The 15,948-nt window shown below is 36.5% G+C and overlaps 1 protein-coding gene across 10 annotated transcripts in view; it reads left to right on the top strand.

Moving 5' to 3' along the window:
- The window catches only part of Supt20h (SPT20 homolog, SAGA complex component), a 34,898-nt gene that overhangs the window by 7,809 nt on the left and 11,141 nt on the right, over positions 1-15,948 (top strand). For 9 of the 10 annotated variants that reach the window (XM_090342290.1, XM_090342286.1, XM_090342282.1 and 6 more), the window contains exons 7-20: positions 1,016-1,132; positions 1,236-1,289; positions 2,509-2,648; positions 4,614-4,770; positions 4,871-4,927; positions 6,843-6,914; positions 8,283-8,440; positions 10,552-10,578; positions 10,961-10,993; positions 12,225-12,342; positions 12,812-12,914; positions 13,057-13,215; positions 15,136-15,205; positions 15,729-15,883. In XM_090342290.1, the coding sequence (XP_090198416.1) occupies positions 1,016-1,132; positions 1,236-1,289; positions 2,509-2,648; positions 4,614-4,770; positions 4,871-4,927; positions 6,843-6,914; positions 8,283-8,440; positions 10,552-10,578; positions 10,961-10,993; positions 12,225-12,342; positions 12,812-12,914; positions 13,057-13,215; positions 15,136-15,205; positions 15,729-15,883 (1,420 nt within the window). The remainder of the gene's footprint in view (positions 1-1,015; positions 1,133-1,235; positions 1,290-2,508; positions 2,649-4,613; positions 4,771-4,870; positions 4,928-6,842; positions 6,915-8,282; positions 8,441-10,551; positions 10,579-10,960; positions 10,994-12,224; positions 12,343-12,811; positions 12,915-13,056; positions 13,216-15,135; positions 15,206-15,728; positions 15,884-15,948) is intronic. The other variant, XM_090342288.1, reaches the window with a different exon arrangement.

Genomic DNA, 15,948 nt, shown 5'->3' with positions numbered 1-15,948 from the left:
GCCTAGTGGTAGAGTGTTCGCCTAGCATGCACTAAGACCAGGATTCACTTCATTGGTACCACGTACATTTAAAAAAAAAAAAGCTGGAAGTGGTGCTATGGCTCAAGTGGTAGAGCTCTAGCCTTGAGAAAAGAAAGGAGGGGAATTTCTTTGACTATTTATGAAGCTTTAAGTTGCGGGCCAGAAACTGGTATTTTGTCTATACTTTGTTATAGCCAGCTTTAGTTTTTCCTTACTTTCCTTTACTTTTTCCTTGCTGCCTTGACTTAATTCCAGCAATACTAGGAGTTTTGCTAAGGAAAAGGGTGATTAAGAATGTGAAATATGGGGCCGGGAGTTTGGCCTAGTGGTAGAGTGCTTGCCTAGCATGCATGAAGACCCAGGTTTGATTCCTCGGTACCACATACATAGAAAAAAGCCAGAAATGGTGCTGAGGCTCAAGTAGTAGAGCTCTAGCCTTGAGAAAGTCCAAGGACAGTGCTCAGGCCCTGAGCTCAAGCCCAGGACTGGCAAAAAAAAAAAAAGAATGTGAAATATTCAGCCAGGCGTGGTGGCTCACACCTATAATCCTAGCTACTCAGGAGACAGATCTGAGGCTTGAGGTTCAAAGCCAGCCTGGGCACAAAAGACCATGAGACTCTTATCTCCAATTAATTACTAGAAAACCAGAAGTGGGGCTGTGGCTCCTGGAGTAAGGTGGTAGCCTTGAAATGAAGAGCTTAGGGACAATGGCCAGGGCCAGGGGTAGGGTAGTAACATTGAACTAAAGAGCTCAGGGACAGGGCTTCAGCTCAGAGTTCAAGCCCCATGACCCACAGGGGGAAAAAAAAGTAATGTGAAATATTCAGGGAATGTGGCTTAGAGGTAGAGTGCTTGTCTAGCATGCATGAAACCCTGGGTTGGAGTCCTCAGTACCAAATCAGAGGGGAAAAAAATATGAAGTGTTCAGTTAAAAACTTACTTTTCAGGCCTTCAATAAATGGTTCTCACACAAATGTCTTTTTCTCCACAACAGGTTAATATTTTTCATTGTGGGTGCGTCATAGCAGAAATACGTGACTATCGGCAGTCCAGTAATATGAAGTCTCCTGGTTACCAAAGTAGGCACATTCTCTTACGACCCACGATGCAGGTATGGAATGTTTCATTAAGAAGTTTCTTTTTTATTGGGACTTTAACTTATAATGTCTACATATAGTCATGAATATATAATAATTCTTTAAATTTTATTCCAGACGTTAATCTGTGATGTTCATTCAATAACAAGTGATAACCACAAGTGGACCCAGGTTAGTTTTTTGGTTTGGGATTTAATTTTAAGTTATTTTATTATTATTATTAATAGCTTTAAATAGATGTACAAAGGAATTGCCAGAGCCAGGTGCTGGTAGCTCACACCTATAATCCTAGCTACTCAGGAGGCTGAGATCTGAGAATTATGGTTCAAAGCAGCCTAGATAGGAAAATGTATGAGACTCTTAGGTCAAATTAATCACAGAAAAAGCTGGAAGTGTCGCTGTAGCCCAAGTGATAAAGAGTGCTAGTCTTGAGCAAAAGATACTCAAGGACAGCACCCAGGCCCAGAGTTCAAGCTCTAGGACCCCCCCCCCCCAAAAAAAAAGGAGGGACCGGGAGTTTGGCCTAGTGGTTAAAGTGCTTGCCTAGCATGCATGAAGACCCGGGTTCGATTCCTTGGTACCACATACATAGAGAAAAGCTGGAAGTGGTGCTGAGGCTCAAGTGGTAGAGCTCTAGCCTTGAGAAAGTCCAAGGACAGTGCTCAGGCCCTGAGCTCAAGCCCAGGACTGGCAAAAAAAAAAAAAAAAAAGGAGTTGCCATTTATGAATATATCTTTATGTCATTTTTTCAGTCTCTGAATGGGCAAAATATAATATGAGACATTCAGTATAAAAACTTTTCTGCACATACTTTAATTCATGTAGTAACTTTGAGTCTTCTCTGTAAAAAACTAGTATATCTTTATGAGCTTTACCTGTTAATGGTCTTTCTCTACTTCCAGTAATCCCTTCCTCAGGGAACTTTTTACAGTAAAGTCCCAGCTGGTTACCACCTTTCTAAGTTTAGGCAAATCTGACATAAAATAATGTACTTAGGCATAGTGTAGAATGGGGCTTTTCAGTTAACTAAAAGAGCTGTGTTTCATTACAGTCCCATGAGTTTTATGAGTAAAGAGAATTTTATCTGTTCACTTCCCTGCTATATTCCCAACAGAACCAAGCCTAGCACACAAGTAGGTATTTTAACTATTTGTGTAATTGGTAGACTTTCACTTTTATAGTTTGACAATTGCATACAGTGTACAAATTACTAGAATTTTTGGATGTGGTCAAGTTTCTGAAGTTTACATGCTAATATTGAAAGCTAGAATCTACTGCATTTTACTATAGTCTTTAACATAATAGTTTCAGGGAATATTTCTTAAGTGACATGTATGATTATTTTTTGAAAACCCTATGCCTTATATATATATATTCTTTTACATTTCAGGAAGACAAGCTAATGCTTGAGAGCCAACTGATTCTGGCTACAGCTGAACCACTGTGTCTTGATCCTTCTGTAGCTGTAGCCTGCACTGCAAACAGACTGCTCTATAACAGGCAAAAGATGAATACTCGCCCAATGAAACGGTAATTGCTCATACTTGTATCATAAGTACCTCTAAATTCTACTATTTATTATACTTTCCCCTTGAGTATAAGTACTTTTAATTGGAAATATTTTTTAAAATTTGGAGATCATGTTGGAAGTTGGTGGATCACACCAATCTGAGGGTTGACATTCAAAGCCAGCCTGGGCACAGAAGTCCATGAGACTCTTATCTCTACTTAACCACACAGTATGTAGTACCACATACATAGAAATAAAGCCAGAAGTGGTGCTGTGGCTCAAATGGTAGAACTCTAGCCTTGTGAAAACCCAAGGACAGTGATCAGGCCCTGAGCCCAAGTCCAGGGCTGGCAAAAAAAAAAAAAAAAAAAGTAATTTCATTGCTTTCTGGTGCTGCAGCTTTAAGGTGGATCATAAACAGGTGCTGCCAGCTCATGCCTGTATACCCTAGCTACTCAGGAGGCTGAGATCTGAGGATCCTGGTTTGTAGCCAGACCAGGCAAGAAAGTCCATTATACTCTTTTTTTAAAGATTAATAATGTACTTGGGCCAGGAGTTTGGCCTAGTGGTTAAAGTGCTTGCCTAGCATGCATGAAGACCCGGGTTCGATTCCTTGGTACCACATACATACAAAAAAAGCCGGAAGTGGTGCTGAGGCTCAAGTGGTAGAGCTCTAGCCTTGAGAAAGTCCAAGGACGTGCTCAGGCCCTGAGCTCAAGCCCAGGACTGGCAAAAAAAAAAAAAGATTAATTTATTTTTTGTTACCAAAAAGTAAGGAATAAACCAGGCGTGTTGGCTAACACCTGTAATCCTAACTCCTCAGGAGGCTGAGACATGAGGATCGAGGTTCAAAGCCAGCCCAGGCACTAGTCCATGAGACTCTTATCTTCAATTAATCACCAGAAAACGATAACTGGCACTGTGGCTCAAGGTAGCCTTGAGCTGAGGAGCTCAGGGACAATGCCTAAGTCCAGAGTTTAATTCCCACCCCACCGCAAACAAAAAAAAAAGTAATACTGGGTACATTTCATATATATATATATATGTGCATGCTCTTGTCTCTAACCAGCAAAAGCTGGAGTGGAGCTGTGGTTCAAATGGTAATGTGCTAGCCTTGAGTGCCCCTACTTTGTGTTCTAACTGGCACACACCAAAAAAGTGGACACTTTCATTCTTTCTCATTTCATTAGCTGCATTCCCAAAATTTACTATACACATATGCATATATGTTTTAGGCATAGAACATTTTAGTGGTTTTACTTTTGATGGTCCTAAGGATGAAATCTAATAGCTTATACATGCTAGTAAGTACTTTATACCTATCTCTTAGTGTTTTGCAATAGTCTTAACTCGGTAGCTTAAGCTGGCCTTGAGCTGTTGATCATTCTCAGGCTCTGAACTGCTGGAATTACAGGTGTGTAAAACTGTGTGCAGCTGGAGATAGACCAATTTTCGAGTGGATGTAGGAATTGTTGATTTTTTCAACTTGAGTTATTTGTTAAGCTCTCCAGGTGACTTTAGCTTTTTTATACCTAGATCAGAATCAGGTTTCTTGTCCCCTGACTTTCTATAACTGGTTTCTTCTCACTATTCGTGTCTTAGCTCACATGTTTTTTGTTTGTTTGATTTTTGGGTTTGTTCTTTTTAAGTCCCCTTTCTTCCCTCCCTTTTCTCATGTATCCTCCATTTCACTTACTCATTACAGAACTGGATTTTCCTCTCTATTGCATATTGTTATCTGAACTCAGACTTTAATTATCTTACTTGTTTATTTATGACTGTTTCCACTCTGGACTGTCAGTTTCATGGTAATGGGAATTTGGTTTAACATGTTCATTTTTACTTCATCTGTGCCTAGGACATTGCTTCACATGTGACCATGTTATATAACTGTTTGTGATTTAATTACATACTTACACTAGTTTAAATCCATGTATATTATGAGTCAGTTAACTTTGTTGAGCTCAGATTTTTTACTATTTCAGGTGTTTCAAGAGGTATTCCAGGTCCTCCCTGAATCGGCAGCAGGATCTGTCTCACTGTCCCCCTCCTCCACAGCTGAAATTACTTGATTTCTTACAGAAAAAAAAGGAAAGAAAGGCAGGTCAGCATTATGACCTCAAAATTTCTAAAGCAGGCAATGTAAGTATGTATTGTTTATAGCTTAAAGCTTAACTGTATCAGGAGGCTTGCCTTATTTAGAATGTTTTGGTGTAATTTTACTGTTTTTTCGATTTTTCAGTGTGTAGATATGTGGAAGCGCAGTCCCTGTAATTTGGTCTTGCCATCTGAAGTGGATGTAAGTCAATTCATGAAATTGTCTTTTTTCATAGATAATCCTAAATATTATCATTAGACAACTAATAACTTGAGAAAACAATCTCCTCTTAAAAACAATTTTAAAAAATCACCTGCCTGTTTTGAGTACCAGGCTGTTTTTACATTAAGTTGTATAAGGCTGTAAATTTTAATATAGTTCTGAGTTTAGAACAACATAATATAATGTAGAAAATATTTGAAAATGTAGAAAAATGTGATGTTTATTATGTAAATGATAGCTAAAATGCTACTGGGTTTTCCATGGTTTTTCTTCATAATTTTCTTGCTTGTCTTTTTCTTCAAACTGGTTAGATTTAAAGATTACTGTTAGAGCAGTGAGCCCCATTGGGAACCCTAAGCATATTCTTTACTAATCTCAAATACACATGAACGATAAATGATTATAGAGATGGAGGTATCTTGTGAGAGATCCTGTTGTTCTCTGCATTCTGGTTCATGGTTCATCCAATTTTGTGTGTGTGTGTGTGCGCGCCAGTCCTGGGACTTGAACTCAGGGCCTAAGCACTGTCCTTGAGCTTTCTCAAGGCTAGCATTCTACCATGTGAGCCACAGCACCACTTCCAGCTTTTTCTGTGGAATCCAAGGCATCAAATTGAGGGCTTTCTGCATGCTAGGCAAGCACAGTGCCACTAGGCCACGCTCCCAGCCCCCATCCAATTCTTTATAATAGTTTTTTGTTAACGTACTTTTTTCAAGCTCTGTGTCAACATGCTTTAAAGACACTTTAAAAGATTTAAAAGACACTTCTGTAAAGCACAAAATCAAAAATATGAATAGACTATATACAACTTAGAGAACTAAGTCATACTATCTTTTTGAAACTTTATTGCTCCTAAGGGAACATAGCATAAGAATAGATGTTTAGGGTAAATTGTAATAAGGAGGGAAGAGTGCATATCAAAAGCAGTTCTTCTAAAATGTTATGCTTGAATGAGTTGCCTAGAAAGCTTATTAAATTGTAAATTCCCGTTCAGCAGATCTGAGCTGCTGTTTTCACAAGCTTATAACGGGTGCTCAAGTGAGTCTAAATTACTATTGCTCTTATTTGTTTGGTGGTTTGGTTTGGTATATGCTTCATTTCATTTTGATCTAGGGTTTGAAGCCAGGGCCTTGTGTGGTGAACCACAGACTCCTTACCACTGAACTATATACTTTCCCTGCTCTTAAAATCATGGTTCCTAGCTCAGAAGTGTGGCCTAGTGGTAGAGTACTTGCCTAGCATGCATGAAGCCCTGGATTCAATTCCTCGGTACCACATACACAGAAAAAGCTGGAAGTGGTTCTGTGACTCATGTGGTAGAGCCTTGAGAGAGCTAAAGGACAGTGCCCAGGCCCAAAGTTCAAGCCCCATGACTGACAAAGGAAAAAAAAAGATCATGATTACCAAGTACATGACAATATTTGTTTGCACACATTCCTTAAGAGATACCATAAAATAAAGGGTCTAAATAACAAAGATTTAAAATTGTAATAACTTTAATATTGTATCTTATATATTCTCTTTCCAACTTTGTTCCACTAATAAATGACAACTTCTTTTCTCTTAAAAATCCTATTATCTCTGACATTTCAGTTTCCCTGAAGGAAAGTCTAACAAATATGAAAAAGGACACTGTCCAGCAAAGCAACTATCTATTTAGTAGCCAGTGAGATGCTAATTTTATTTTTTATTATTAAACTTGTCTTAATTGACAAGTTTGTCTTAACTGACAAATCTTCTTACATATTAGATAAATTTTAAACTACACACAAGTAGTTGCTAACATTAATGATACAAGAATTTGGGGGTTAGTAGCTATGTTATATTCTTCAGATACTTCAGTTTTTCTCTTTAGTCAAAATTCTGATTCCATTTTGTCTGTTGTCTTATTTAGGTGGAGAAATATGCTAAAGTAGAGAAATCTATCAAATCTGATGATTCACAACCAACTATTTGGCCGGCCCATGTAAGTGATCATTTCCCAGTCTCGGTTTCGAACATGGGTCTGAATTTTTTTTTTATTAAAAATAGAATTGCTTTTAATGCAGAATTTAAAAAAAAAAGCATTCTTGAGGATGTAGAAGGAATAATTATTTTGGCTCAGAGTTAAGTAATAGAGTAATTTTAATAGAGAATTTCATTTAGCTAACCGATCTTGTGCGCACCTACTCTCAGTGCTAGGGATGCTGGGGCAAGAGGATCCTAAGTTTAAGTCTAGTCTGGGCCACATAGGGAAGCATTATCTTAGAAAACAAAGCGAAAGAACATTTGTTATTGGCATTATTGGCATTATATGATGACATTCTTATAAGGATGTCTCAATGAAAATGTTGTATTTTTTATTGCAATAGTAACTTAGAAAAAATTGACACAATTTTCCCAATTGGCACAATTGGGATAAAAAATAATGACATATTTTAGGATATCTTATATGTATGGTAAGATAACTAAAAAAAAATAGGTTGGCTTTTGAAAGTTTTATATTAAAAACCATTTAATATTTGTAATGTATATGTCAGGTATATGGAATTTACCATATTTCTCTCAAAGTTTTAGTGTTCTGTTGGTACTCTCATTCCCAAAGTATTGTACAGCAGTGCAGAGGAAGGGGTAGAACAACATGAGGGTTTGGATTACAGGACCCCAGACAAGTCGCTGAATCCTTCACCTGTAATATGGAGACAGCCCATCATTGGGATGTGGTGAGGATTACATGAGACACTCCTTGTTTGGTGCTAATAGCCATGCTCAGTAAATGTTTAAATGATATACTATACTTCATAGTAGACATCAATGCTTTGTTGTTTTGCTTTTTTCTTCAAAAAAAAAAAAAAAAAAAAACAAGAAAAGAAATATCCTACTGGATATGATGGCTCAAGTTTAGATTCCTAACTACCTAGGAAACAGGTCAGGGGATGGAGATTTGATGTCAACTCAGGTTTTTAAAATAAAGTTCTCAAGTTCTCAGTCAGGGGGTAGATAGGGACTCACACCTGTTTTTCTAGCTTAGCTATAGGGAAAGCACAATAGCTGGCTGCAGCAGTGTGTGCCTGTCATCCCAGCAACACAAGAGAAGCCCAGGCAGGAGGATCATAATTCAAGCAAGCCAAGGCATAAAGTGAGACCCTGTCTCTCCAGTAACCAATGAAAAGGGCGAGCAGAATTGTTCACTGGTATCCTTGAGTTCGTTCCCTAGTATAAGAACTGTCTTAAGCTTTATTCTTACTCAGTCTTAAACACATTTCTATAGTTTATAATACAGTTAATTCTAATGTTTGCTAATTCTGATTGCTTGCTTGTGAATTTTTTATTTGAGATGCTCTGTCTTTTTCAGGATATAAGAGATGATTATGTATTTGAATGTGAAGCTGGTAATCAGTATCAAAAAACAAAGCTGACCATCTTGCAGTCACTTGGTGATCCACTTTACTATGGTAAAATACAGCCATGTAAAGCAGATGAAGAAAGTGACAGCCAGATGTCTCCATCTCAGTGAGTTTTGCTTAATATACTTTATTGACAAACTCAGGCATCCAGAATTAGTTGTAAGTATTAATGAGCTGTTATTAATGAATAAAAATTTCCCCTTGGAGACTCTACTTGTTGTTGGTTAAGTATGGCAATAGATGTAATTTTTTTTTTCAGTCGGTCATAGGGCTTGAATTTGGCCTGGGTGCTGTCTCTGAGCTCTTCAGCTCAAGGCTACTACCCTACCTTTGAGCCAAGCCCCAGTTCCCATTTTCGAGAGATATCTCAGGTCCTTTTATGCCCAGACTGGCTTTGAACTTTGATCCTCAGATCTCAGCCTCCTGAGTAGCTAGGATTGCAGGCTTGAGCCATCGCGCCTAGCAGATGTGAATAAATTTAAGCCATAGTTACCATGTTGTCTGAGATATGTAAGATAATTTTATTTTTTTTAAAGCCTCATGATTTAATTTCTTTATTCTTGCTTTGAAGGATATTTGGTATGTTTTATGTATTGGCAAAATATATATAGTTATACATATTTAATACAGGGTCAGTCTACTTTTATTTGTTTTTACTATTTATTTTTAATCATACTGTTCTCTTGTTTTTGCCAATCCTGAGGCTGAGGCTGAGCTCAGGCCCTGAGCACCGTCCTTGGGCTTTTTTCAAGGCTAGAGCTCTACCACTTGAGGCACAGCACCAATTCTAGCTTTTTTAAAATATTTGTGGTACTAAGCAATTGAATCAGGCCTTTGTACATGCTAGCCAAGCACTCTTACCACTCGGCCAAACTCCTGGCCCTCTGATACTGGTTTGAAAAGAACAAAATTAAAAAGAGAAAAAAAAGTTCAGCAGTAAAAGACTGGACCAGGTCTACGTCAAGTTACTAATACTAATAGAAATTAGGGGTATCAAGGTTCTAGAAGTAATGTACCCATTACCTGATAAATGTAACTGTAATCCCTCTATACATTATCCTGACAATAAAATACAATTTAAAAAAAAAAAAGAAAAGAGGGCCGGGAGTTTGGCCTAGTGGTTAAGGTGCTTGCCTAGCATGCATGAAGACCCAGGTTCGATTCCTCGGTACCACATACATAGAAAAAAGCCAGAAGTGGTGCTGAGGCTCAAGTGGTAGAGCTCTAGCCTTGAGAAAGTCCGAGGACAGTGCTCAGGCCCTGAGCTCAAGCCCAGGACTGGCAAAAAAAAAAAAAAAAAAAAAGGAAAAGAAATTAGGGTGCAAAATGTATATTTTAAGAGCAAATGCATCAGTACCTATTAAAAAAACTCCTAGATGATTGGGAAGGGGTTGAGGGGAGGAAAATGGGGACAAAAACATGAGAAGGGGTATCAATGTGGGAGAAGTAATGCATCTACTATCTGGCAAATGTAACTGTAATCCTTGTATACATTAGCCTGACAATAAAAAATTAAATTTAAAAAAAGAAAAATTCTTTAGCCAGGCACCGGTGCCTCATGCCTGTACACTAGCTGCCAGGAGCCTGAAATCTGAGGATCACAGTTAGAGCCAACCTAGGCAGGAAAAGTCCATCACACACACAATTAACTACCAAAAAGGAAAAAAAAAAAGCAGAAGTGGATCTGTGGCATAAGGGGTAGAGAGCTAACTACCTTGAGTAGCAGACCCTGGGATAGTGCTTAGGCCCTAAATTCAAGCTCTAGCACAGAAATCCTCAGGTAATACAACACAAACACCAGTTATTCTGATTACTTATATTTAGTGTCTGTTTAATGTTTTTTTGTGAAATATATTTAATGTTTAAAATTTTTAAGTGTTCTAAATACTCAATATTTTTATATACTTAATGTTATATTCCCATATTTAATATTACCTGTACTGAAAATCTTCCCATTAGAGCTATATTAGCTTTAAATTTATTATGTTCTCTGGAACACAAAGTATATATTCTCTCCTTAAAAATTAGATCCAAATTATCAACAGATTACTTTTCTAGCCAAGAAAAGAATTTATACATTGTATAGGGATTGCTATAGAAATGTTGCCTGATTTATCTTTTAGTCATTCTTCCATATTTTTAAGTTATTTTAGTAAGTGTAAAGTTAAAAATTTGAGCTACATTAACCAAGTTTTCTTTTCACATTTAATATTTCAGCTCCTCCACAGATGATCATCCAAATTGGTAATTATAATATAAATAATTCATTAGGATTATTTTAGTAATTATAATCTGTTAAGAATCATAATGTCAAGCTTTTTTTTAAGACTTGGTAAAGATACTTCTCTGATGTGTTCTTCATACAAAATAATTTTGTAAAGTTATGTTATGCAACAGAATAACTTCCGTATTCAAAGATTAAAATGAAAGAAAAGCAAAAGTCACAGTGATTTTGTGATCTAGTAATATGGCCAGCATTTTGTCAAAGTCTGTAATACTTCTAATACTACAATAGACTTGTCAAAGTCTGTAGTACTTGGAAATACTTCAAAAGTAATCCTAGGATTTTTTCAAACATTCATGTAATAGTTTTTGTGGTTTTTTTTTTCTTTCTCTAACATTTTAGGTTCGTTATTGGGTCAAAGACTGATGCTGAGAGGTAAAAAAAATAATACATTTTTATTTTGTCATAATAGGAAGATTTAAGAATCATCTATTTGGTTTTTTAAAATTTATTGTTATTATAAAGGTTATTGTAAAGGTGATGTACAGAGGGGTTATAGTACATAAATCTGATAAAAAGCATATTGCTGGGGCTAGGGGTGTGGTCTAGTGGTATAATGCTTACCTAACATTCACAAAGCTCTGCGTTCAATTCCTTGGTAGCACATACACAGAAAAAGCACTGTGGCTCCAGTGATAGAGTACTAACCTTGAGAAAGCTCAAGTATAGTGCCCAGGCCCTGAGTTCAAGCCCTAGGACTGGCAAAAAAGAAAGTATATTCCTGGCCAGGTGCCAGTGGCTTATGCCTATAATCCTAACTACTCAGGAGGCTGAGATCTGAGGATCATGATTCAAAGAAAAGTTACCAAGAGACTTACCTCCAATTAACTACTCAAAAACTGGAAGTAGCACTGTCGTTCAAAGTGGTAGAATGCTAGCCTTGAGCAAAAAGAGCTTAGGGACAGCACCCAGGCCTTGAATTCAATTAATTAAAAGTCTGTTCCTTTGTGAACAAATGTCACCCCTTCCATATCCTTTAATTTTGATTTTAAGTACTTAACTGCTTGAATATGAAATAGTTTAATATGTTAACCTCAGAAATAAAATTACTTTAAGTCCTTTCCAACCTTAAAATCCAGGTTTTTTTAGAAAATATTGAACGAATATGGTATAAGAAACTATAAAAATCATTTTCATAGGATGAGACTTAGGGGAACTTAATTGTATCTTTTGGACATTTTAATATCATAAAGATGGTTTTCCATATAATTGAAAAATATTTAAAGTTTTGTTTTAAATAAAAATATTTATGCAAAGTACCAGTAATTCACACCTAGCGTGCTAGCTACTGAAGGAGTCAGAGATTTGAGGATTTCACTTTAAATCCAGCCTGGGGCAGGAAAGTCCACAAGACTCTTAGCACCAGTTTAACCATCAAAAAGCTTGACGTGGAGTTGCGACTCAAGTGGTAGAGCAGTAGCTTTGAGCAGAAAAGCTCAGGGCAGCACCAACACCTGATTCAGGGCACAGGATTGGCACAAAAAAATAAAATGATTTAGGCTACAGATATAGCTCAAGTGGTATTGCGCCTCCTGGCAAGCTCAAGGCCATGTGTTCAGATGATATAAGGTTAACCAGTCCTTCCTTGTTTTGTATAATACTTTAGGATAGTTAATCAGTACCAAGAATTGGTCCAGAATGAAGCTAAATGTCCAGTCAAGATGTCGCACAGCTCTAGTGGCTCAGCCAATCTGAGTCAGCCTTCTCCAGGGAAAGAAGGGGAAGTATGTATATGTTTTTTGTACCTAATTATTTTTTAGGGACTCTAAAAGATATTAAGGATCAAATTTTGAAATGTAGAGAGATGCTTTAGTTTTACTTTAAACTTTGTTATTTATCATTTTATGATAGGAAAAAGTATATAAAAATAGAAAAAGTGTATATTTTTGTGTTAGTCATTTGGGTTCAACTGTTAACATTCAGGAAATAATAGGTGAGGAAGGTAGAAGCTTTGCCTTCTAAATCCTTGGCTCCTCTCACTCAGATTCTGTCCTTAGCCATTTACCCAGAATTCTTTCTCTCATCCTTTATGAGTGTTAGGTATTTGATAAGCCCCAGTGAAATTATTTCTTTTTTATATTTAGAATATTCAGTCTATAACCAACCACTGAGAGGACTTTGCAGTGATAGGTTGTTTTTATGTAGTGCTACTGATTTCAGTTTTAACAAGATTGTTTACTGTCACTCTTGTAGCAGTCTGAGACCCTATCAGTTCAATCTTCAGTTTTGGGAAAGGGAATAAAGCATCGACCGCCACCCATCAAACTTCCTACAAGCTCAGGAAGTAGTTCCTCAGGTATTAAAATGCATTTTCAATAATCTAGAGTAAGAAATGTTATACAACAAGCTCTTTTTTGAAGATTTACTTATTTTTATTTCTACAATTCACAGAACTTTGAACTATGAGTCCGTGAATCATTTTCATATTCTTCTCCTAGGTAACTATTTTACACCCCAACAGGCCAGCAGCTTTCTTAAATCTCCAACTCCTCCTCCATCTTCTAAGCCTCCAAGTCTTTCTCGAAAATCATCTGTAGATCTCAATCAAGTTAGCATGCTTTCTCCAGCTGCCCTGTCACCTGCCAGCTCATCACAAAGTAAGTTATAACTTAAATTCATCACAATTTTCATAAGCTTTTGCATTAGTGTTTAAGACAGTTGTGCAACATGTGAATAGTGAAATCTGAGTGTACTCTGTACCCAAAATGTATAAGTTGTGCGAGCAATTTCAAGCAGAGCTCTTGTTGATTGTATGTATTATGTGCTTATTGTATGTTTTTCTGTATCTGTGTATGCACTTTGTGTATACCTTTCTTTTAGACTTGCAGCCTACACATCTCCTTTAAAAAATAATACTGTAGTTATTCTTGGTAATAAGATTCAAAACTTTTTATTTGACTGTACCATAGGGTGCTTTGTATTTTATGTAAACTGTTTGACTAGTCTGGAAAAAAATGCTCTAAGAGCTGTTGATGCAGATTTTTTTATTTGTATATGTAAGCGGCCAGCTAGTTTCCAAGGTGGTGATACAATCAACCTAAAGCAGTATCTCAAAAACACTTTTACACTTTTTATAAGTTGTCAGTTACTAAAATGTGATAATCAAAGCATTACTCTGAAGATAATAAAATGTGTTTTTACTACTGGATACTTTTTTTTAACATCAAGTTTTATAAGAATGCTAGATTTAGTTTGGGAGAATTTCTTCACAGTAACAAATGTCTGAATATCTTAATTTACAGTTTTGGGGAAAATCCAGTTTTTTAGATTTTTTTTATAGATAATGTGTGCTGGAAGTTTTAGTACACTGCACAGTGATAGGATAGTTTTCGCATTAGATATAAACATCTTCATCTCGATAGCTCAAAAGGTGTAATTTTTCTGCCTTCTTGTTTTGCACAAAGAAAAATATAAATTTTCTGATGAAAGTCTTATTCACACTTCTTATGTTGTGGGTATAGATTATGGTCATCTACTGAACACAGTTGTTACTTTTAAGTAAGGGTTGAGTGACAGCTTCTGGACATTCACATTTCTTTCCTTTCTTTCTGCAGGACATGAAAGCTAAAAAAGAAAACACCTCAAGAGCTTTGGTTTTACTTTTTTGGTTTTTATTTTTGTTTTTTTTTTTTTTTAAAAAAAATTGATAAACTGTGCATACTTCATTCACAACAGATTTTCTATACATTCTACATTTAAGCAGAAGTACACAGTTACTGTTAAAGATGCAGTATTATCTATCAAATAATTGCTTTATTACTGTTCTTTGTAAATTTATCAGGATAAACTTGATGTGTTAGGAATTAAACATGTATATGTAGGTGCCAAATATGAATGTTAACCATATATAACTTATTAAATATGTTCACAGTTTATCTCAGATTGTTATGCAATATTTTTAAAAGAAGTCTTGAATTAGTGAAATCATAAATAACAAAACGTAATTTGAATTCATCTTGAACGTTTAGGCTAAAGGCAGCATGTAGGAAACTAACTTTTAAATGGGGTCTTGTGATAGAATACAAATGTATTTTTTCGCTGTTACTGTAATAGCATCTTTCTGATGGGAGTTGTAGTTGATATACTGCATCCTTAATTGTAATTGAGTGTATCAACACTCATGTATCATGTGTAGAAATTAACACTTGCAGTTAACTGCTTTAAAAAAAAAATAGCTGGAACAAATTTGTCAGTGCTAAGTAAGATTCCATTAACCTTATTTTTAAAAAGGACTGGCCATTTATAACAAACTAGCAATTTTTATTTTTCTCAATGAGCAGGATCTGGAACTCCTAAGCCATCTACTCCTACACCAACCCCTTCATCGACCCCATACCCTCCTGATGCCCAGAGCTCAACTGCTAGTACCCCTCCAGCCACCCCTACTCCCCAAGATTCAGGCTTCACCCCTCAGCCCACTTTGTTAACTCAGTTTGCTCAGCAGCAAAGGTCTCTGAGCCAGGCAATGCCTGTAACAACCATTCCTCTTTCTACCATGGTAACATCTATAACTACAGGAACCACAGCCACCCAGGTCATGGCAAACTCTGCTGGACTTAACTTCATCAATGTAGTGAGCTCTGTTTGGTAAGTTTGCAGTGACATGCTGGGTTTATTTTCTTTCTTTTTAAGGCAGTCACTTGTGAAGTGAAGACTACCAGTCAAACTAGAAGAGAACAGGTTAGATAGGTGCAAAAGCAGCTCAGCTGTATATTTTAATGTTAGTAATTCTAAAAGCACTTAATGTTACTAATTTGTGAAGTGTTATACCACAGATAAGGCATTTCGAAAGCCTTTGAAAGTCTGAGTAATGTTAGCACTATTACCTGCAAGAAAATACTTAGAATTGGCAGCAGAGTAGATTTTCCTATTTATCCTGTTACCATCTTTTAATCCTTTGGTTAGTGCTTTACTTTTCAAATTAAGCATTGCTATGTACTTGGCTGGAGTCATCTTTGTCACTCTCAGCCATTAAATTGAAAATGAGTCTATGAAATAATTTAAGATACAGAAATTAATTGATGTTGTTCTGAAGTTTTTTTTAATGATATGGCTGGGTTTTTGTTTTTTTAAAAATTCAGTTTTAATACTTTGTCTCATTCTCCCACAGTGGAGCACAGGCTTTGATGAGTGGTTCAAACCCCATGCTGGGCTGTAACACTGGTGCCATAACTCCTGCAGGAATAAACCTGAGTGGCCTTCTACCCTCAGGAGGTCTACTACCAAATGCATTGCCCAGTGCAGTGCAGGCAGCTTCTCAAGCAGGTTTGAATATTGCAAATAATAACTTATAAAATTTTAAGAGTATTTCTAAACGCATTTAATGTAAC

This window comes from Megascapheus bottae, chromosome 11, assembly GCF_031878675.1.
Source record: "Megascapheus bottae isolate mThoBot1 chromosome 11, mThoBot2.hap1, whole genome shotgun sequence".
NCBI classification, from domain to species: Eukaryota; Metazoa; Chordata; class Mammalia; order Rodentia; family Geomyidae; genus Megascapheus; species Megascapheus bottae.
The sequence above is the reverse complement of the archived record's forward strand: the minus strand, read 5'-3'. Positions and strand labels throughout refer to the sequence as shown.